At 39.6% G+C, this 24022-nt stretch overlaps 2 protein-coding genes across 2 annotated transcripts; both read left to right on the top strand.

The window, feature by feature from the left end:
* Positions 1–101: 101 nt before the first annotated feature.
* LOC103557086 (trace amine-associated receptor 2) lies at positions 102–5961 on the top strand. Its single transcript, XM_008529435.1, has 3 exons — positions 102–142; positions 2262–2265; positions 4969–5961. Exon 3 carries the CDS (start codon positions 5041–5043, stop codon positions 5959–5961), a length of 921 nt encoding a protein of 306 aa, XP_008527657.1. The 5' UTR covers positions 102–142; positions 2262–2265; positions 4969–5040.
* Positions 5962–16354: 10393 nt separating this feature from the next.
* LOC103557087 (trace amine-associated receptor 3) lies at positions 16355–17386 on the top strand. Its single transcript, XM_008529436.1, has one exon. The coding sequence runs from the start codon at positions 16355–16357 to the stop codon at positions 17384–17386; it is 1032 nt and encodes a 343-aa protein (XP_008527658.1).
* Positions 17387–24022: the final 6636 nt, after the last annotated feature.

The following is a 24022-nucleotide window of genomic DNA, read 5'->3' as shown; positions in this document are numbered from 1 at the left end:
TAGAACTTTAATTCAAGCGGGACCCCGATGTCTTCTGGTGACCAGTATTGGATTTCATCTATATCTGGGGTATGTTGTCTCCCAAGGCTGACCCAACAGAGAAAAATGAACTTCCATATTTTAAAAGAACACAAACAAAAAAGTAGACCCTTTCTTATACGAGTAGATTTAAGCCGGGAACATCTGAGAAGATTCTGACATCATCATCTGAGTTCCTTAAAGAGATAATAATTATGCCCCATTCCCTCTGGTCTAAGAGGGTTGATGAGGTTTGTTCTCAGTCACAATTACACAAAGGAGAAAAGAGAAAAACAGTGTGTGGCAAGGCCTGTTCTCAGCGACTGAAAGGTGAGATGAAATACGGACAGTGACAGTCTCAGATTTTCCTGAAGATGGAGGGCACATATCCATTTTCCTCTTGAAACACTGGCCCCATCCCTCTGTGCTTGGGATCAGGTTCTTTAGGGCCACCCGTAGCTCAGTGGTTCAGATCTGCTTTACAGACGTTATAAAATAGCGGACTCAGAGCCTTGAGTGCTGTGGGTGAGGAAAGCAGGTGAGCGGAGGCTCCTGAGAGCCTGGAGGAGCGGTTTAGGCTCGTTAAGCTGCTAGACTTTAGGAACACAAAGATTTGTTTTTGCTTTTTTTAAAAAAAATTTTCAGACCCAATTCCCTTGAGATTAATTGTTCAATTATAGATGCTCACCATTCACACTAGTTCAGGTCTTGGAGCTCTATATAAGCATTCACAGTAGTTAGAAAAGAAACAAAGTTCCCTGAGTAAGGACTTGAAGCAACAATGACATCTTCTATAGTGCAACAGGCATGTGGAGAGGGATTAAGAAGGAAGATCTGTGCTTTCTCTTCTCTGAGGTTTTCTTGAGAAGTCAGTTGTCCCCCTAACAATGCAGTTGCATTGCTGGCGCATCGACTCTTCTTTCTTGCATTTTGGTCTGGTGCATGGAGAATGTGTAGGAATGTGGAAGATTGTCAGCGCAGGACTGAATATGAATTTGTCATAAAAGGCAGAGCCTTTTAAATATGTGAACAGGATAATGTGCTGCCTTTTGGCCAGTGCAGCATGTTTCCTGAGAAGATCTAGAATCCTGGAAAGGGTTACCTCCTCATAAGCGGCTGAGTAAACTGTTTATCACTGCTGTTCACCTAAGAGAAGCAGAGGATTAAGGCGGTCATCTGGTCTTTGCATACACAGTTGCATCCCTCTACTTTCTTAGGAGAAATCTTTTCTGGTTGAATGTATTTTTGAACGTTGTGTTCATCCCAACAAGGAAAGAAGGAAAGAAAAAGGAAGATGAGGGCAAAGGCACCTTTAATAATGCCCTTTCTGTATCAGGCATTGTGCTAAGACTGTTCATAGTATTATTTAATATGTTAAGATTCATTAACATTGAATATTTGATAAAAATTGAACAACTAAAAGAAATCAATAGGTTGGGCAAAGGCAAAATAATTCAAGGAAAGCAAAAAGAATGATTAGCAGGAAGAAGGACTTTGTAACGTCCCTTACAAGTCTTAAAAGTGGTTGCTAAAGCAAAGGAATATTTAATATGCAAGCACTGATCAAATTTAACGACAAGGCAAAAAGAAATGAGATCATATTAGAAAAATCAGAAAAGTCTTTATTATTGGTCATGGTCCTGCAGCTCAATCACTTTCTCAGGGGTGTAGAAATCAATTTATGTGAACAATTGAGTAGAATAAAGTTAGACATGGTATCTATTCACAGACTGAATGGGCAAGCAATTCAGTATGTTCCAAATCTTGCTTTTTTGTGCCTGAGCCTCCTGTGGAAACATAACAGTGTGGAGAAAAGGCCAGATTTTCTATTCCAATCCTCATTGCAATCCTTGTATCTATATATGCTTACGTTAATAGGTTTAAAAAATGGAAAAAATGATACTTGAAGGATATAGCCTTTGAAAACATTGTTTTTGGCATTTAGCTTTCCACAGTTGATCTGAAACATGTAAAGATATGGCCACTGAAAGGTTTAAACTGATGATGGATCACTTGCAAGAAATATGCCAAACGTACCACGGAGAAAGATGATGATGAAGTGGAATTTATTTAAAAATATTGTTTGATGAAGTCACCAAGTAGTCATCTAATGTGCCCCTTCCTGCTCTGTGGCGAGTGTACAAGGAATGCAAACTTGCACATCCTATTATGTGTTTCAAAGAACTTTATTATAGTTCTTAGAGTTGACAGGCTAATTAAAGTTCCAGAATGCTCAAAGGCAGGGAAGTCAAGCTCCGTACCCTGTGATTTGAAGCTTAGAAGAACTGAGTAAGACTTTTCCAAAAGTGGTAAGGTAGGATGATTAACAATATCAAAGTCACTGAGCTAGAAGCACAAAGAAGTTTGCAATTAAATCTTAAAAGTTACTGTTGAGGAGTTGCCTTTAGGACAAGAATATTGTGTGTGTGTGTGTGTGCTTTTTTCATTAAAATGAAAGTATTTGTTATTTCTCCTAGCTTTACTTTCTAAGAAGTGAAGTGATTTAAAAATAAACTAAGAAAATTTTCTTTGGCTATCCTGTGCTTTTCAGTGAGCATTTTGAAGGTGATTAAAACTTTCCTTTCTATTTTATAAAACTGCATTTTCTCCCAGTCTTGTCTTCTGTGCTGGTGCTTAACTGGTCAGCAGGTGGCTAAGAAGGAATGGTAATTAACCGAAAAACTTGGTACCAAGATGGGGGAAAATTCCTTGCCTCTTGTTTTTATCTCCTACCTTTTTCCCTGTGAGGATGTAAGGAGGAACAGGAGACAAATGCTATATGCATATTAGAAAGCTCTACTGTAGCTGCTGAAAATGAATACAGTTTAGGAACCAATTGTATACATTTTAGAAATTTGGGGATAAAAATGTTTTGGCAGAACTATCTTTCAGGAATGTCTGTTGTTTCTTTAAGCAGCATTAGTTGACAGAGACCCCAAGTGCAGTTTGGTGGTGTTCCTATTATGGGGTTGTAATTACCCATGTCCCAGATGTAAAGATGGCTCCTTTTCCATCTTTATCTCCATTGCTAAAATGTGTCCCATCTTATAGTTAGACCATTAGTTCTGCACAGGTGGGGACAGGATCCCAGAGCAGGAAGGATGAGGAGAATAAAATAGCCTTGGACTCAAAGCTCAGAATCAGTTGGAAAAAGCTTTTAATTTTATTCTTCTGTAGCTAACTCAACTGCTTCCATCTTTTTCTTTTTTAAATCACCACTTAAATTTGAGGACAAAGTGGGAAAGCCCCTTGACTCTGTACTGGCTAAGAACACCAGTCTGGGGAGCACCAATGAAACCAGAAACCCTCCCCTCTGCCTTTCCCTCCTCTGCTCCACCCTCCTGCTCCTGGGTGTCTCAGAGATCCTGCGAATGTCTTCTGTTCACCCTTCCTTCTACTTGAAACAGGCTTTTTTCCCTTCTGTTCAAACCCTCTCCACCCATTGAGAGCCTGATCAAAAGCTCCCCCCTTGCTGGAGCATTTTTGTCTACCCCCGCCTGAAATTCTCTTGTCCATTTTTGATCTTTGGTGGCACACTTGCCTCGACCTCTCATCGGCTGGTTAATCACCGCTGTTCCTTTTTATCTGCGGTGCAGAATCATGAGGGTTTATGTATGGATGTGTTTTGTCTCTTCGGCTGTTTTGCAAACTCTGCAGCCCGAGACTAGCTCACGCTTTCTTGTTGCTTCCATTGTGTCTTGTGTCCTGTGGGCACTCAATAAACAGTTATTGATCTGCATGTGATGGTGCTCTTATGTCGCACTAATTTAATGGTTTTCTTGTTGGTAACTGGTCAGGTCATTAATGGTCAAAGGCTTTCTGCAATATTCCCAGTTATGCTTCGTGTTTAGATAGTGATTTTTTCCTTAATGTACGTTAAGAAAGAAAGTTATGCTACTTTGTGAACATGTTACATCCAAATATACATGTAGATGGCAGGATGCAAATTTTTATAGGCAAAATGAAGACACTGGGCCAACACAGAGAGGGCACGTGCTGTTTGGTTTTCTTGTGGTGGAGATGGCTTGCTTTCCTGGAGCCTGCCAGCCACCTGCTCCTAGCCCTCTGTGTGGCTCACACACTGGAGCTCCTCAGGCTGCCATCATGGCCTGCGGTGAGTTTTATGAGGCTCCAAGGAGAGGCCCCGGGGGAGCTGTACCTGCTCTTCACAAAGAAGTGAGTGCTGTCAGCTTTGGCCCCTGCCCACCTCTGATTTAGCTGTTCTGGCTGCCGGGATGCTCATCAAGGCTCCATGACTGGCTGAATAGGGTGCTTCTACCAGATCATTGGACAGCCTTAAATGTTTCTTCCCCTGTCAAACAACCTTAGCACGAAAAAACTGGAAGTACAGTGAAAATAACGAAACATGAATGAAACTGTTTTCAAATAAACTCCTGATCACACAAGACAATAGACTTCAATCAAATCAAAACTGATTATGTTCCAGACTCTTTTGAAGGAGAAGTCAATGTATTGTCTAGTAGATATCTATGTACATAAGGAGAAGCAAGAATAAACTTGCTTCTTCTTTTTCTCCTTGTTTTCCTCCTCCTCTTTCTGCTCCCTTTCCTCCTTCTCTTCCCTCCCTTCTCCATCCCCTCCCCTTCTCTCTCCTCACCCCTCCTTCTCCTTTTCATCCTCATTCTTCTTTTTAATTTCAGGCCTTGGCATAAACTAAGAGCTTACTAAACATTTTTGGTATAATTTGAATCAAAGCAATTATAGAGTAAATAATGATCATTTAGACTTATTAGGTTAGAAGTCTATAAAGTTGCAAATAAAGTTTAAGATAAATAAATGAGAAAGATCATAAGTAACATTTCAGCATAAATTAATTATCTTGCTTGAGTCTTCTACTTCTTTCCTAAATTTTTCTGTGATAGTACATATAAAACATAGAATATTTCATATTATCTGACAAAATTCCATGTGTTCTTGCTTTTTCTGAAGGAAATAGATTGCTCTGAATATGGAAATGGATCTTGCCCAGAAAATGAAAGGCCACTGGGTGTCCGAGCTGCCATGTATTCATTCATGGTGGGAGCCATATTCATCGCAGTGTTTGGCAATCTTGCCATGATAATTTCTATTTCCTACTTCAAGCAGCTTCACACACCAAGCAACTTCCTCATCCTCTCCATGGCCGTCACTGACTTGCTGCTGGGGTTCACCATCATGCCGTACAGTATGATCAGATCTGTGGAGAACTGCTGGTATTTTGGGCTTACATTTTGTAAGATTCATTATAGTTTTGACCTGATGCTTAGCATCGCGTCCATTTTCCATCTTTGCTCAGTGGCCGTTGATAGATTTTATGCTATCTGTTACCCTCTGCGTTATTCCTCCAAAATGACAGTTCCAGTCATTAAACGGTTGCTGCTCCTCTGCTGGTCAGTCCCCGGAGCCTTCGCGTTCGGGGTGGTCTTCTCGGAGGCCTACGCTGATGGAATAGAAGGCTATGACATCTTGGTGGCTTGTTCCAGTTCCTGCCCAGTGATGTTCAACAAGCTATGGGGGATCACCTTGTTTATGGCAGGTTTCTTCACGCCTGGGTCTGTGATGGTGGGGATTTATGGCAAAATTTTTGCCGTATCCAGAAAACACGCTCGTGCAATCAATAACTTGCCAGAAAATCAAAACAACCAAATGAGGAGAGACAAAAAGGCAGCCAAAACTTTAGGAACAGTGATGAGCGTTTTCTTATTATGCTGGTTTCCCTGTTTCTTCACAATTTTATTGGATCCCTTTTTGGACTTCTCCACTCCCGTGGTTTTGTTCGACGCTCTGACGTGGTTTGGCTATTTTAACTCCGCGTGTAATCCCTTAATATATGGTTTCTTCTACCCCTGGTTTCGCAGAGCACTTAAGCACATTTTGCTAGGTAAAATTTTCGGGTCACATTTCCATGACACTAATTTGTTTACTCAAAAACAAGCTGAATAGACTTACTCTGTATGAGTGAATTGAAGCAAAAGGACTGGAGCTGGAAGAAGGAAGTTGCTTAAAGAGAGACAGTGTGTGTATATGTGTGTGATTTTGGCCACCATAGAAAGGTCTTAGCTTCTGAGACTTGAGAACAAAAAAGAAATCTTCTCTTTAGACCAAAACCTCACCTTTTCAGGACACTTCTTATACCAGCTACTTCCAGGGGGAGAAAAAGAAGAAAATTAAAAGGGACAGAGAAGATGAGGAAAAGCCAGGAATGGGATGAAGGGGACACACGAACACGTTTACACTCTTGGGAAGGGATCAAAACACAAGCCTAGCTTGAGGTCTGCTCCCTCTCACACTGCCACACACTCTTGGTGGGAGGGTTCCCTTCACTGTTTCTTCCTCGGTGTCTGACCAGGACATTTTGAACCATCACCTACTAAAAATTATAGGTAAGTATACATGTAAATAATTTTTAAAAAGCACGTTCTGTCATGAATCAGTCATTTGTTAGCTGAGAGTCAAGCCTTTGGAAGATTTTACTGTTGCGAGATTCAACGTTTTCTGAGTGAAAGAAGAAATGGAAACTGTGTGACTGAGGCCACAGGTTTCACGTACATTTTCATGTATCTTCTTAGCTGTGGCCCCTGGCAACGGTCTATTTTACGAGCAGGAGGATTCTTCCTCAGGCTCGTACACATTTTGTATTGCTAATTGCTGTTCTGATTTTTAATAAATGTAAAGCATATACCAAAAAAAGTTGTGTTTTGAATCTGTCATTCCTTTTTGCTCAATATTGACATAATTATTTTTGAATGGTAGAGTGGCGGGAGGAGCAAGCAAAGAAGAAGACCAATATCTGTATGCTGGAGGGTGCTCTGGGTACCAGAGACTTTATGTTTATTATTCGATGTCTTTTTAACTGCAAGCCGAGGCCCATTAGTAACCTGTAAAATCAATTTAATGGTCTGCAACCAGTGGTCGACTGATAAATGTTTAACAACCTGGCTTTGAAAAGGAAAAAGAAAAAAGCCCTGATTTGTAGAATTTGATGATTTCCCTGGTATATATAAAAAATCTTCAGTTAACTGATTTCAAGCTACAAATGCAATGTCAACTGGCCCTCAAAATTCCTGGAAAGTGAACAACCTACTTTGCAAGTGGGCATGAGTGGTCCCAGTATATCTGTGGCTTCAAATAATATTTTTAATGAGAAACAAACTAGAATAGAAGAAACTAGGTAATCTCAGACTGCATCACTTGCTTTGAGGGTAAATGTTACCTTACGAAGTTTTTATTTTAGTTATATATAGGTATTTGTTTATGTATGTGTGTATATGTTTTTGCACATGTAAGTGAAATATTTTTTGTTTACCTTCTTCATTTGCATTATATCAATGAAGAAATTAACAATTTTTTTCCCTTTGTGGAAAAGTTTACATAATCGTCCAGAAATTTTCTTTGATCTTAATTCACTGCACAGATCACAATTAAACAGTGACCGTTGGCAGTCAGCTTAAGTGTTAGTCTTGCCTGCCTGCCCAAAGATGGGCCTGCATACCTTGCCCTTCCATCCTTGCTGGCCTGCTGAGAGGTTGGTCCCTCCCTACGGCCTAGAGGGTAGAGGTGGAATAGTGCGGTTTCTTTGAAACGGTGAAAGAGACTCCAAGTCCAAAATAAATGGAAAAAGTGACTTTCCAAGAAGAGAGTAAATTAAAGCCAGGTACAGTTATGAGAGCTAATCCAGTGTGTTGGACACTACTGAGTCTCTTTCATCATTCTTCTTAATGAAATGATGATGTTCATGCTGTTTTGGTATTTTAACACACACACACCCCCACACACAGACACACACAGACTTTCTCTCTTTGTTTTAAAAGCCCAATTGCTAAAAAATGAGTAAAAGGGATTTTAGCCTTACTGTAAAGTAGATTATTTTGAATGAATATTTATTGAATTTACCTCGCAATTCTTTAACATATGACTCTAGAAGATAAAACTAAATATTTTGGAGTAAGGTTGCCTGTTGACATTTGTTGAGGAGTTTTGCAATCTGGGGATCTTTTCCTACAGACAGTTTTGAGAATCTCTTTAAAAAATAGCTATAAATGTACCACAATTATCTCCTTGTGAAGAGAGGAGAGCCTACAATTTCTGGCTGGGCATCACGCGGGCCTATTTAGCTGTGCACGGAGTGGGTAGTAAATAGAAACATCAGCACAGCCATTTCAGAGGCTGCCTCAGAAACAAACTTCTCTTGCATGACCATTCATTCCACTTACACAGAACAAATAATAGTGCAAATTAGCAATTTAGCTATGGATCAGTGGCCCACAGAATCCTATTACAGAAAGAAAGTATCTTATTCAGGGAAAATGGGTGGATGGGGTTTATCAATCTGTAAGAGATACCATATGACTATCTTCTTTTACAGAACGATGATGTTTGTGGTGGTGGTTATTGTTTATGCTGGTGCTTACAGAGGAGATAAAAATTTGGCAGCCCAATGTGGGCCGTAAAGATTCTAATGATGCTTCTTCTCTCTACCTATTAGAATCCCATTTGTATTTAAGAACATTCAAACAGCCCCACCGTAAACTTCCTCTCAGCTATTCCCCTTTCATGGAAGCAGATCACTTTCTCTGCACCTTGACAGGGCACTTTTTAGATTCAGAATGTAGGCATCCTCACTTGTTTGCCAGTGAGAGAAAGAGTGATCCAGGCTCCTGCGTCCTGTCTGCCTTCCATCACTCATCCTGCCTTCATCTCCCAGAGTTAGTAAAACAACGTCTCCCCGCCACAACCAGGATTTTGTGGGAAGTTACAGATGAGAAAACTGAACCCAGACAGAGTAAGAGATTTGCCCTGGATTATATAGCTAATTATAGAAGCAGGACTCAAATCCAGCTCTCTTGACTTCTTATTGGGTGTTCTTTGTGTCCTGAACGAGTTTTTTCAAGATTTGTGACACTTGAATTGGCTTTTTCTCCCCTTTTTTTTTCACAAAGCATTTCAGTTAAACTGGTACGAATTGCTGAAGCAAAAATAAATCCTTCCTTCCCCCCTGAATATCTTCTCATTCCATTTGGGAGTCAAAGTGTAAACAGAAACCTTCTATGATTCAGACAATTATCGCTCCTTTGGATATCAGCCAACATTTAATTTAGCCTACATATGTCTATGTATTTTTAATATACAGGAGTTTCAGCACCTTATCTTCCCAGAATTGGAGCCCAAATGACCATGAAATCATTATGACATTGTTGTCCTTCATTTGGATAAGAGGAAGTTGAAAACTATAGGGGACATTAAAAATACACAGACTATTTCACTATCCCCTAGGAAGGAGAGTGAAAAGAGCAATTCCCCTGGGGTCCTACAGTTAGTTCCTCTCTTGGAGCTCCTGGGTCTGACTTCGTCACTCCGGTTCTCTTGAGAACAGAGGCAAACTTATATGAATCAGACTTCTTAATCCTCAACACTACACTTCCTAGACATTCCTGACCTCAGGCCCGCCAAGCCACCAGAAGTGACTCAATGATTGACTGCTAACTTTCAGGAGAGGGAAGGTACTGGGTATATAAAAAGAATTGGAAATGTGCTATCCTATTTTTTGTTTTAAATTTTATTTATTTATTTTGCGTGTGAGGAAGTTTGGTTCTGAGCTAACATCTGTGCCTGTCTTCCTCTATTTTGTATGTGGGATGCTGCCGCAGCATGGCTTGATGAGTGGTGCTAGGTCTGAGCCCAGGATCTGAAGCTGTGAGCCCCAAGTCACAGAACCAGAGCATGTGAACTTAACCACTATGCTGCTGGGCCAGCCCCTTCTTTATTTTTTTTAGTTGCTGATTTATTCTCTTTTTTCAAAATAATTGAACAGCAATAATTAAATTTTATAGAGAACCAGAAATTGTCACAAATAGGATGCAATAGAGAAGGGAAAATGATTATGATATTTAAGTGAAAGAAGGTCTGAAATTTTCCACTGAATTTCATTTGGCAAGGTTTATAAATTTCTATGTAGTGTCAATATAAAAAAATGTTTTTGTAAAGTGTAAGAACTATGCAAGACATGATTTAGTAAATGTAAGGTACTTATGTATTTCAATAATACTGAATTGTGCTCTCCTCTTTGATGGTATATCTTAAAGAAAAAATCTTGTTCTATGCTACTTAATTCTCTGCCAGATACTAGATATTTCATTTTTGGTATTTTTTCTCTTGCAAGTAGCATTTACTTAAGATATTCAGTTGTTCTTTGCTCCTCAAAATTATTCACTCATTTCAGATACAGAGTGTTCAAACTAAAAATGCAGTTTCTCTATTGTCAAGAACTGTTCTTCTCAAATTCAATGGGTGTACAAATAATGGAGGCATCTTGCTAAGAAGCACATTTTGAGATGAGTCTGAGATTTTCATTTCTGGAAATGTTCCCAGGAGATGAGGATGTGGCTGGCCTATGACCCATACTTTGATTAGCAAAGACTAGTTGGCAGAAACTATGAGCAGATGAAGCCACAGATTTTCTTGTTATCCAAATAGATCAGAAATGAATTGCTCCTTATTATTAGAGATGGTAAGAAGTGGTGTGAGGTTTACTGAAACAGGAGCTGATAGACCTGGATTACAACGTTGGTTCCAGCATTCAGTAGCAATGGCAACCTCAAGGCCCTAGTTATTTCACTATGTGGAACAGTTGGGAGGATGCAGTTGAAATGTGCCTTTCAAGTAATCTAGAAACTTTAAAACACCCAGAATTTTAATTGTTAACTGGGTTTCATTTGGAACGCAGTTTGTTTTTAAAAGGGATTTATTAGCTATCTTCTAAGAGCATTTACTATTCTCCTAGTATTTTCATCTTTCCCAACCATATGTCTCCAATACCATGAGATAAAATGTCTATTAACCAGGTTTCATAATGTATTGGAATTAATTTCTTTCCATTTAATTCAACAAGTTGTCACTGCTTACCCACTGTGTACACAGCTCTGTGTTAAGCGTCGCAAGAGTTAGATGGTTAATAGGATGTTATCTCGGTAACTAAACTTCTTGAGAAATTTCTAAACTGTAAATTTTAAGATAAAGCAGTTTTAAAAAACTCTGTGCTGGAAGAAGGAAACAAAGGTATTTGCAATCAAAGTCAGTAAGAGGAGGAAGTGGGATCACCCCTCTCTTGGAGCTTTGGCCGCCCCAAGAGTCTATAATTGCCTGAGATCAGCTCCAACTGGGAGAGTCATAAAAGGCTTCTGGAAGGAAATGATATTTGAGCTGAGCTTTGAAGTGGTCAGAGATGAAGGGACTGGCAATCAGGTGCAGGAAAGGGAGTTGGCCAAGCCACAGACTGGGCATTTGCAGGGCAATGTAGAGACCACTGTGGCGAAAGGTGGCTGCAGTGTTGTAGACTGAAGGGAGGAGAGGCTGAAATGCAACAGATGCTGAAAAGACCCATTTACAACATGCAGAACCATGCTCTGATGTGCTGGCCAAGGTGTGTTTTCCCACGCCCTTTCCTTTGTATCCGCCAAAAAAGAGTGTATGGACTTGATAAAAGATTTATTTATATCAATTCCTCTTGAGCGCCCTACTCAGATTCTCGGATTCTTCGGAAGTTGTTCTGCCTGTTCTGTGTGTACATTTACTGTCCCTTAAAATGTTTTTCCTGCTCCCAGCTGCTTTTAAGAAGACCAACATTTTCAAGAGGTCATCTCTGCCCACTGCCAACTGCTGTGTGGTTTTATGAGGCTTACTTATGAACTGTGAGCTATTTGGAATAAATCAGTCACTTACACACCAGATACTACTTTTACTTTTTGATGTCATGATGTGTAAACTAGTATGGATAGTTATAAAGTAGATTTATGGAAGAAATCTTTTCCTTCTGTTTATCTTAGTTTTCAGCGTTACATTGGAATACAGTCCACTTATTGTCATCCCTGAAATGGCTTCCAAGTAGTCTTTGCCAGCATAGTCTTTAAATATTCATTGTCATCTATATTACATATTAGAGAATTAACCAGAAAGGATCCAATGTAATGAATTTTCATAAATTGCAAACCTTTGCTTATCTTTCTATTATACTGCATAGACCGTTTACACTTTTGTAATACAATACTAGTCTAAATTAGGAAATTACTCATGAAATTGTACTATCGCCCTGTTGTTTTTATTTAACAAGTTTAATCAAAAATTAACACAAGTGTGGGGGCTGGCCCCGTGGCCGAGTGGTTAAGTTCGTGCCCTCCGCTGCAGGCGGCCCAGTGTTTCGTTGGTTCGAATCCTGGGCGCGGACATGACACTGCTCATCAAACCACGCTGAGGCAGCGTCCCACATACCACAACTAGAAGGACCCACAACGAAGAATATACAACTATGTACCGGGGGGCTTTGGGGAGAAAAAGGAAAAAATAAAATCTTTAAAAAAAAAAAAAAAATTAACACAAGTGTGTTCCTTGGATAGAATTTGCTTTTAGGCTAAGAATGATTTCGGAACTTTGAAAATAGTATTTATGTTTGAGGCCTTGTAGTTCAAGATCAATTTTTTAATAGATTATATAAAAATTGACATTGTCTTCTGACCTGTGGCAAGAGAAATGATGGAACAACCGCTGTCAATGTCAGTTCCAGGTCATTAAATTGGTGCTGGTTTCGGCAAGAGCCTCTGTCTCTTAGCTGGCATACCATGAGCAGGCATTCCAAAGCGGTCTGAGGCTGGTTTGAAATTTTAAGGATTCTCTTAAGCAGTTACCTAATCAGCTGAAATACTTTAAACTTCAGCCTTAAATTCCAGGAGGCATGGGGCAACCAGAATTTAAAGCAGAAAAAGAAAGCACATTATTTGTGGACATTACCCAAATTTGTGCTCAAATAAAAAAACTTTAAAATTTGCTTCTTCTTATGTTTCATTTGAGTCACTATGTTAAAGAAAAATAACATTAATTGTTCATTTCTTCCTTTGCTAATCATTCTTATCTGGTGTTTTTTCAACAAATAAAAATGAGAAAAATCACAATTTGGATTAATTTGTATCTCTGTACATACATACACACATAGGTGGCAATGGCAGTCTTAAGTGCTTTACTGAAATACTTAGGTTCTAGAAGAGGGGACTGTGTTTTATAGCAATAGTGACACTTGTATTTGTTTGTGCCTTATTAATAGCATGTGCAAATATTTATCTCCTTCTGTTAGCACCAAGGATTGGTAAGTTTCCATTTTCTACTACATCTTATATGACATTCACACTTTAAGGCTATGAAAATTAGATTCTGAACCTAGAGTGTGCTGTCGGGCCACCTCTACCGACTACTCGAATGACTATGTCCAGCTCACTGAAGATCCTTTCCAATAATTTTTAGCTCCATGACATAATCATGCGTTGAAAATCTACTTCTTGCAAATGTATATCACTAGAGATATGCCAACCTTATTATCAGCCAGTACTTGAAACTGAAACTTGAGAGAGAAAAGGAAAAGATCCCAATGGGAAATTCCTTGAAATTCCTAGTATTCGAGCATTTTAACTTAGAAAATTGGCAATTTCATAGAGGCTGTGTGGTTCAAGGTAATAGATTCCATGGAAGACTCAAAAAAGGGCCAAATCAAAGGAGACGCCGTAATTCTTACGAGGAATCACAAGGAGGAAAGTAGGAATGATGCTGATGGCCTCCAATATCTTTATAGACAACTTCCAAACTTATAAGCAAGTTATGAAACAAAGTTCATTTGAAAATCGGTGATTTGGAAATCAGAACACAGTTTTCTAAAAGAACATTGTTAGTTTGTCAAAGCTGGGTTTTACCGAGGGCTTATTAGATAAATGCCGTGATTTTCATACATTATCTCTGATCTTTAAATCAAATGTGTAAAGTAGGGCACATTATTCTCATTTTATCAAGGAGGGAACTGAGGCTCAGCGACACTGAGAAACTTGTCCAAAGTAAGACAGTTAATCTGTGGTAGAACAATGGTCAAACCCAGGTCTGCCTGATTTCAAAGCCATATTGTGGAATGAAGATGGCCAGGGGGCTGGAAATTGCATTGCGTAATAAATCTTCTTAAACATTCCACTTGAGGTCTTCTCGAGTTCTGAAAGTATATGAATTTTCCCTTATATAAATAGGAATGCATACAGTGGAAGATTTGATGTCATGTCAAAACACTTCATCAAATCCTTCCAATCCTTAAAAAAATGGAGCAGTTACTTGTATGCAACACCCATGAGGTTGTTTCAACATCGTGCCTGTGATCACGAAGATTATATCAGCGGGCCAGCCCCGATGGGCTAGTGGTTAAGTTTGGCATGCTCTGCTTCAGCGGCCCAGGTTGGTTCCAGGTGCAGAATTATACCACTCGTCTGTCAGTGGTCATGCTGTGGTGGCGGCTCAAGTACAAAAAAGAGAAAGATTGGCACAGGATGTCAGCTTAGGGTGAATCTTCCTCAGTAAAAAAAAAAAAAAAAGAAAGAAAGATTATATGGGCATCTCGAGTGTGACAGTGAGTTTCCTGGATAATGATATACTCTAACAGCATACGTCTTCATGGACTTAAACACTGTACAAGTTTAATTGTAAGTCTGTGCTCTCCAACACAGTATTTTCTTTCATTTTTGAGAACATATGAGTTTCAGCTGGAAGAAAACACCCCAACTTCCCTAAGTGGTAGGTAAGATGATAAGTATTGCATAAGGAGCTGAAAAGAGCCAGTACAACTCCGTCTTAACACGTCCATGGAACACCAAGGGGTCTCTTATGCCACCACTGCCACCCCCACCCAACTGCGCTTAGATAAAACCCTCGACAGCTTTTTTTCTTTTCCTAATACCATTTTATCTCCATCTGGACTCAGCATCTTTAGTTCTCTTCTCACTACCCTAAGAGATCAGTATCTCCCAGCTCGGCCTGTCTAAATGCTACTCTGGGAGCATCAGAAGCAATTTAACACCAGAAGATATTTTTATGAACTGTGCTCCTGGAACGAGTCCACTAATTTCTAGCAAAGTTTCAAACATTTGAATCAGTTGCTTTTATTGCAACAATGCAGATATTTAAAAAACGACCATTTGTCATTTATTTTTATATTTATTCATTCAAAAAAATGTATCTAGTGCCTGCCACAAGCGTTAACCTGGGTACTAAGAAGCCAGAGGTGAACAAGACAGAGAAGCTCTTTGCCTCATGTTAGTATAGCAAAAAGCCAGGCCTGGGACCAACAGGAGGCACGTGAACTTTGACTGACCTGTGTCTGAGAATGTGAAATTTGTGATCCTTATGAGTCACTCAGGGATGGAGCATGTGACATGGCCCCACTAGTTAGAATTTCAGGTAAGCAGGAAGACTCAAAAAATTCAGCAAAAGAGAACGAAAAGGAGAGGAGTGGATGAGAGGAGAGGAGAAGCTCAGAAGCATTGACCCGGGACCACAGCTTAGCCCACAGGTACATGACTCTGTATATTTCAACAGCCATATGCCATTTAAAATCCTTAAGACATCTGCAAACTTTTTACAAATGAAGATCTCAAATTATTGAAAGAATGCATAAAGGAAAACATGTGATTTCACTTAGCTTTTGTGTGTTAAGTATTACTATGGTGAAAGAGATGTTAGCGTGTTGTATCTCAAAGGAGTTTCTAGGAAAGTGGCTGGTCAAAGTGCTAGTCGACCACAAATTCTTTTTTTAAAAAACAGCGTTATTGTGGTATAGGTGATAGACATAGAACCACACAATCTGATGCGTTTAGACATATGCAAACACCTGTGATACCATCACCACAATCAAGGTCATAGACAGATACACCACCTCCCAGAGTTTTCCATGTCCCTTTGCTTTTAGTTTTTGAGGTAAGAACACTTAACGAGCGATCTACCCTCAACAAATTTTGGAGTGCACACTACATGTCATTAACTCTAAGCACTGTGTTGTGCAGCAGAGCTCTAGAACGTATTCTTCTGCGTAACTGAAACTCCGCGCCCGTTGAACAATTACGGCCCATTTCCCCCTCCCCCAGCCCCTGGTAACCACTATTATCTTCTCTGCATCTCTGAGTTTGGCTATTTTATGTGTCTCATAGAAGAGGAATAAACTCTTGAAAAGCTTCTGATACAGTGCCAGGAGTAGAGCAGTTGTTAGATAAACCCATGTTGAATGAACAAATAGAAGGAGATAAAAATAGACTAGAACAGGAAAGATAAGCAGTTGAGATTTTCCATTTTCTAATGCAGCAAATAACTCGGAAAGCAAGCATGATTGGTATAATTTTAAATATTTAAATAAATTAGAGTTGAAATGAATTAACAGATGACTTTGAACTTTATTGTACCAATAGGAGCTGAAATTTACTGGAATCATTTCAAGAAGAAGAAACATTGACTCATCTTCCTAGAAAGGAATTTAAAGAGATAAAGCACCATGGATCTAACTTATATTCCTGAAGATCTATCCAGTTGTCCAAAATTTGGAAATAAATCCTGTCCTCCCACCAACCGCACTTTTCACGTCCGAGTGATAATGTATTCGGTTATGACTGGAGCCATGGTTATCACTATCTTTGGAAACTTGGTTCTAATGATTTCCATATCATATTTCAAACAGCTCCATTCTCCCACAAATTTTCTGATCCTCTCCATGGCAACCAGTGACTTTCTGCTGGGTTTTGTCATTATGCCTTACAGCATGGTGCGATCGGTGGAGAGCTGCTGGTACTTTGGGGACGGCTTTTGTAAATTCCACGCAAGCTTTGACATGATGCTAAGCCTGACCTCCATCTTCCACCTTTGTTCCATTGCTATCGACAGATTTCATGCTGTATGCTACCCTTTACACTACACGACCACAATGACGTCCTCCACGATAAAGCGACTGCTGGCATTTTGCTGGTCAGCTCCTGCTCTTTTTTCTTTTGGTTTAGTTCTGTCCGAGGCCAACGTTTCTGGTATGCAGAGCTATGAGATTCTTGTTGCTTGCTTCAATTTCTGTGCACTTACTTTCAACAAATTTTGGGGGACAATATTGTTTACTACGTGTTTCTTTACTCCTGGTTCTGTCATGGTTGGTATTTATGGCAAAATCTTTATTGTTTCCAAACGGCATGCTCGACTCATGAGCAATATGTCTGAAAACACAAAATGGGAAGTGAAAAAGAACTTATCAAAGAGAAAGGACAGGAAAGCAGCTAAGACTCTGGGTATAGTAATGGGGGTGTTTCTAGCTTGCTGGTTGCCATGTTTTCTTGCTGTTTTGATCGACCCATATTTAGACTACTCCACTCCCATGATAGTACTCGATATTTTAGTGTGGCTTGGGTACTTCAATTCCACTTGCAACCCCCTCATTCATGGCTTTTTTTACCCATGGTTTCGGAAAGCACTTAAGTACATAGTGTCAGGAAAAATATTCAGCTCCCATTCAGAAACTGCAAATCTGTTTCCTGAAGCCCATTAATAAAAAAGCTAGCACAAAAGTAAATCGAATATTGGAAATGAGACTTATTATTCTGACCTGAAGCACGTACCTTACATCCTCAGATGACTGCAAATATTATTTGAGTAATCCAGATAAGTGTTCTGTAACCCGCGCAAGAGCCACATTCAATTTCTTTGACCAGTCAAACAATCAATCAACCAACCAATCGTTTATTAATTGTGACCTCTGTATCCAATCAACACACCTCTGACTGTGGGGAAAAATGTACAAAAGAAATAGAGAACGTAGGTCAGAACAGGTTGGCCTCGATTTACACATGTGTGACAAAGACCAATATAAGAAGAAAGAAAATAAAGTGTTAGTGGTTTTGGTTCCTGTCTGATTCCACTCTAGGAATACAGAAAAGGGAAGATCATTGTGACCTGTGGATCCATGGAGGAAGCGTGCCATGAGGTAAGCCTTTACTACCAACTAGCAGTCCACTTTACCCCTTGACTTCGGAGAATTATTAACCATCATGATATCAATTATTCAGTTATTCTCTGACACCCGGAAGCTCACTACGAAGAGCTGCCCGTGGGAGAAACAGTGGATCGCGCAGCATCATATGTAGCCTGAACTTTTATCCTCGTGAGTTTTCACTTGGTGGTTCATATCTGAAATGAATTCCTCTCACCTGTCTCCAGCTTCTTTATCTGCTTGGTGTGTCTACACCATCAGCCAGCATTGCAAGGCCTCTCCTTGTACTTGTCTTAGGGTCCAGTTGTCCTAGGGTCTCACCAAATAAATTTCATCCACACCACAATACCTGATTTAAGTCAGATTATCAATATTTGGTGATCCTTCCAGCGATTTTTTGTAACACATCAAGAGACAAACAGAGCCTTTCTTTTATTTGATAGATTGAGAAATACATGAGTAACGTGACAATCATGTCCTCGTCCTCTCATACCTGGGACTACGGTGTGGGAGGGAGAAGAGGAGGAGTAGAAGCAGGGCAGGGTGTTACTGCATCCAAGCTCGGCCTCAGGTCAAACCTCAAAGAGAAAAATGTTATCCTGTCTTCCCATCTCTCTTCTAAGCCCTTCTCTCCAAATCCCCTGACACCCTATGTTTTAGATTCAACTATGGGAAGTCATCCAGGATCAACCGTGTCTCGAAGGACAATATGATTTAGTAATGACTACTCCCCTTCGCCATCATTACAGTGTTCCTTCCCTGTACTTGTTAGAAGGAAAGCAAACGTGCATAATGAATGCATAATTGATGGCCATGAAGTATTTTCACGCCTACCCAGGATATTTACTGATCCAGGCTAACTGCTGGTCTTGAGGACATTTCAGGCTGCATCCCGGAAGAGAAATTAGAGCATTAAGAGCACCTCCAGGCTCATTCTTCCTGAGATCCCGCAGGACCGTGGATATCACCCAGTCACATCTCTCCCTCACAGAGGAGGACGTTAAAATTGACTTGCCCCACTTGGTGGTGACAGACACTTCATGTCCACTGACACTTCTACTGCTTTTAACTTCCTCTCAGTTCCTGTTTTTAGAAGTCTCGTTTGTTTCTCTACTTCTAAACTATTCCTCTACCCTAAAAGCTTCATGCTGCGTGTGCGAGAGACGAAAATTTATTCATGACACCTGTTAAAGACGGTCAGGCAGACTTTAATCAAGTGAGGCTTCTAGAATGGGTTTTTCGTAGTAAGAGAGAGGGATGGGACTCAACTTCAACTCCAACAAGGTCAAGTGGGGATCTATGCCCAAGGAACACGGTGGGGCAGTGGATGGAAATATTACTAAGAGAAAACACCAGGGTTAAAGAGGATTCTTGCTAGGCTGGCTCAACAGAATTCTTGCAGAAGGAGGGCACAGTGATAAGATACTGAGGCTGGTCAGATACCAAGGGTGGGGGATTTGTGCTAAAGTGACTTAGCAGGATTCTTGCTCAAACTGGATTCTACAAGGGCTGAGAGGGAAGCCCAAGGTCAGGCATAGTCAAGCGGAGGACTCAGAGGAGCCTGATTAAACTTGGGTCAGAGGAGTCTTTGTTGTGTGTGTGTGTGTGTGTGTGTGTTCATATGCTTCTCATGGAAGTGGAGTTGGGGTTTTCAAAGGGGGAAGGGAGAGTAAAGTAAAGGGACAGCAGATTTAGCACTGGGGACATTGGCATGTGGTTGTTAAACTGAGGACTCTCCGTAGATATAAATCTATCTGAACATAAATGGAATAATCTATGTGAATAGACTTAGCTAGCTAGCTGCGTGAAATATATAGCTATAAGGCTATAGGAAAACTGTCCGTATTCACTGAGATAGATATTGAGTATTCAGTAAAGGATATAAATATTTATTTAGAATTCATCTGTACGTATGCCTCCCCTCCTCTTGTTAACTAGTGTTCTTGACTCCTGTTTCACAGCTTTCCACTCTACTCTGCACGGTTATCTGAAGGTGATACTTCCTCTTAAATATCTTCCAGGGTTTCTGTGCTAGATCCCTTCTGTTTTCCTAGTTTTCTCCACTCACTCTGAGTGGGAGGCACAGATCAGGATAGTGATTAAGGAGCTCCCTTGCCCTGGGGTGTCCAACGGCGTTTTACCAATGAGAATCACCTGCAGGAGATCAGCGGTGGAGGTGGAGGAGGGTGAAATCAGGGTACTTATCCCAGGCAACCTCCCTGGCAAATTGCCCCGGGGTTGGCAATGTTTCTCCAGGAATGGCCACTGGGAGTCCTCTCCATGCAATCATCCTCTTGAGTTCCTATAATTGTTCCCGTCCCCTGTCACTGTGGGCCCAGCCGAGGTGGTGGCTCCCTGCTCTGGCTGCCCCTGGGTACTAGAGTCTTTCTTGATGATTTCCTGGAATGCTACCATATCTTATTAAACCCTCCTCAGTCACCCAGACTGATTGTGCCATCTGTTTCCTGGCCGACACCTGAACGCATCCAGCTTTGCATTGCTGAGATAAAGTTTTGAAACTCTCCCCAAAGGCATCAAGTCTGGAAAGCCCTGCCTGGCCCATCTGTTTCCACATTTAGTCGCTCCTCTGGGGTCCCCACCCCTCTGAAGGAATCGTCCGTCCGCCAATAAGTCGTTCTCTCCATCTGCTTTATCTAGAGGGTACTCACCCTCCTCCACGACTTGGCAAACTTTTTATTCTTAAGATCCGTCTGTCAGCTTGAGACTTCTGGTGTCCTTTTTGTGTATAGAAAGATTATTTGAGGTAATTTTGGCTTTTAAAATGAATGTTTCATTTATAAAATAATATTGAAAAATCTAGCTCTTCCTTAAAACATTCTTATTTAACTTCGTTGATGCAAATAATCCGTAACCAACCTATAAATCAAAATTGGAGGGAGTTCATTATGAGCCAGAGGGAGCATTATAACGAGGGAAGGCCTTAGCGTTCTGGAGAAGCATGGGTTTCAGTACAGTCTTATATCTTTTTAGAACAAAGAACATACTTTGAACACACCCAGGGTACATTTTCATCAAAATTTCAAAGAGGTATTCAGTTGCCAGTTAGCAGGTCAACCTAAGGTTGATGTCAGGACCGGGCTAGTCCAGGGATCACGAATAGGGCATTGTAGGAGGGGAAGTCTGCATTCTTATCTTGAGAGCGTATTCTTTACTTTAACGGTTAAGCAGACGGACAGTGTATGTTTGATGGGCCGTAAATCAGGCTTTTTAGTTCAAGCCAAATCAGTTTTAAACCTGAATAGTTACCCCCATACCTAAAAATGTGAAACTCTCTTGTCAACTTATAACTTATTTAACTTATAAACTTTATGTAACTTATAACATAAGCTTTATTTAAATTATAAACAGAATATGTTATTCTATTTACACCTTTAGCAACTTTTAACAGCAACTTTGAAATGGCAGTTACAGCCTAGTTAATTGAATTCCCTTAATATTTTCTTTATATCAAATTAAAATGTTCCGTTTCTCTTTTGGATAATTTGCCCGACTAATACATAAAACTTTCCTGCGTACCTAAATAAATCTTGAAAATTTAATAACTTACTTACAAATATATTGAATTTTAAGATTCTTAATCATTATAATACCATTTATAAAATCAGCAAACTTCTTTTGTGCCTTTCAACTTAAAAGTCATGATGAAATCAATTAATTAATAACACATTTAAAGTGGGAATCACAAGCCAAAGCTATTGTGGTAAATACTCTAAATTCTTTTAAGCATTACAAATACTAAAAATCACAAATATACAAAGATTTTTAAACTGAACACAAACTATATTAATATCATAGGTTTGATTTGCTTTATCATTTCTATATCTAATTCAGAGCCTTCACAAACGAAAGCTAAGGGTTCTTTAGGCCCTCCCTATAGCTAAAATAAAGTTTAAACTAAATTAAATTGTTTGAATAAAATAAATAAAACTAAAAATAAAATAAAAACTTGTTTTAAAAAAATTTCATTATTTTTTGAAAGTGGGAACATATGCATATTAAAAAGTTCAAAAGGGAACAAAGTCTATACACTAAAACATAAGTCTCCCCCTAGTCTTTGTCTTTGGGTCTTCCAGACATGGTCCCCAGAGACAATAAGTTTCTGATGCATCTTTCTGAAGATATGCAGACACGGCCATAAAGGATCGTATATGTACATATTACTGACATTTTAAAAAAAGAAATGGCAAAATACCGTACATGCATGCTTTCTGCAACTTGGTTGTTTCACATAGTATATGTCTTGGACGTTCAGTCCATATCAGGAAATGTAGACCTCCCTAATTTTTCAAAAAGTCTACAGAATGTTCCATTACTTGGAGGTATCATAATTTAACTTTGTTCCTTACTATTTCTGATTTTTGCTATACTAAATTATGTGGCAATAAATATCCATGTAAGTACACGTTTATTCATTGGAGTATATCAGTAAATACCTTGGTTGTTTGATTTTTGAAATTTGTTTTACTGCATACATTGCTCCTCCATCTGTGATCGAATACATGCATAGTTATTGATGCCCACCCAGAGAGATATAGCCCAGAACACAGTGATAAACTAGAGTGAACCCTGTCCCATCGAAATTTGCATCTTAGTGTGGGAAAATAAAACGTGCATGGATGAACATATATTTTGTGAGAATTTTGACCAATGAAGAATAGTATACCTGACCTGAACCGTTTGAATTTTGTGTTTATTTTAGATCTATTTGTTAGTGTTTGAGGAAAATCCTGTTCAAAATTCTTGTGTACAGTTGATGAGTATCTGTTGGTCTGGTGTGTGTTTTCTTTTTTTTTTACTTTACTCTTTATTTACTTTATTATTTCACCTTTGTTTTATTCTATATTACTTTCTTCATCTTCCTTTTATTTTATTTTATTTTCCTTTATACTTTATTTTATATTCTATATTACTTTATTGTTCTTGGAGGATGGGCAGCTAAGAGCAGTTTACTGGTAACGTCAAGGAAAGAAAATAGCTTTTTAATGTCAAAACATACAATTGTTTTCTTTTTGCAAATTAAGTTACTATCTTTAGTAATAATTAAGTCCTGGGACTCTCAAAGTCATTTGTCCTTGTGGAGCCCAAGAGAGCTGTGGTGGTGGGTTGGACAGCTCAGGGGCCAACTGGGACACCAGAGTCTGTGCTTTGTGCTTTGTGCTTTTTCATGTCGAAAGCTCACTGAGCATTATCTTCACACTAAATAATTTTCTTTAGCCAAACACCATTGAAGTGTGAATGTTCTTTCCTGCGCCTGAGCCTGGGCAGACTCCTAAAGCCATTAACAGGCCTTAAGTCCCCCGATATCTCTTAAAACAACTTCCTAAATGGATTCCTTTGTTAAAATAACAATTTTCCTGACTGGACTCTGACTGCTGTAATCAAAATTTATAAAAATATACTACAAAGTTATGAGTTCTCTATCTGGGAAGAAGTTTGGAAAGAGAAGTTTTGTAAAGCCAGAAGAGCCTAAAAAGAAAAATCCATCTTCCAACCATTCCCCAGTCACCAAGACTTTTCATTTTGTGAAGAAAATCCTCAGAGGTTGTGTAGGGGAGGAAGACATTTCCTCTACCCTCTGGGTCCTTCTGGCTGGGCTATGAATTAAATTCACATGCAACAGAATAACAGGAGAAAATCAAACAAAGCTTTATAACATACGTACATGAGAGACACTCAGGAAAACTGAGCAATTTGCCAAAATGGTGGAGACTCTCATCTTAAATACCATCTTCAGGGGGCTGGTCCCGTGGCCAAGTGGTTAAGTTCACACTCTCCACTTTGGCAGCTCAGGGTTTCACTGGTTTGGATCCTGGGCACGGACCTAGCACCACCCATCAAGCCATGCTGAGGCAGCATCCCACGTAGAAGAACTGGAATGACTTACAACTGGGATATACAACTATGTACTAGGGGGCTTTGGGGAGAAGAAAAAAAAAAGAAGATTGGCAACAGATGTTAGCTCAGGTGCCAACATTTAAATAAAAAAAGAGAGAGAGAGAGAAGTCAGTTCTTTAAAAAAAAAAAAAAACCATCTTCAGCTAAAGACAAAGGAGGATGTTGGGAGTAGCGCTTTGAGACTTCAAGGGGGTGGAAGGCAATTTACATGGAGATGGAAATGTAAATGGGCCAACTACAGACAATGTGACCTGATGGACATGTTTTACATTACGTTAT

Source organism: Equus przewalskii, chromosome 9 (assembly GCF_037783145.1).
Source record: "Equus przewalskii isolate Varuska chromosome 9, EquPr2, whole genome shotgun sequence".
NCBI lineage: Eukaryota > Metazoa > Chordata > Mammalia > Perissodactyla > Equidae > Equus > Equus przewalskii.
Note: the sequence above shows the minus strand (reverse complement) of the source record. Positions and strands in the feature narration are given on the sequence as shown.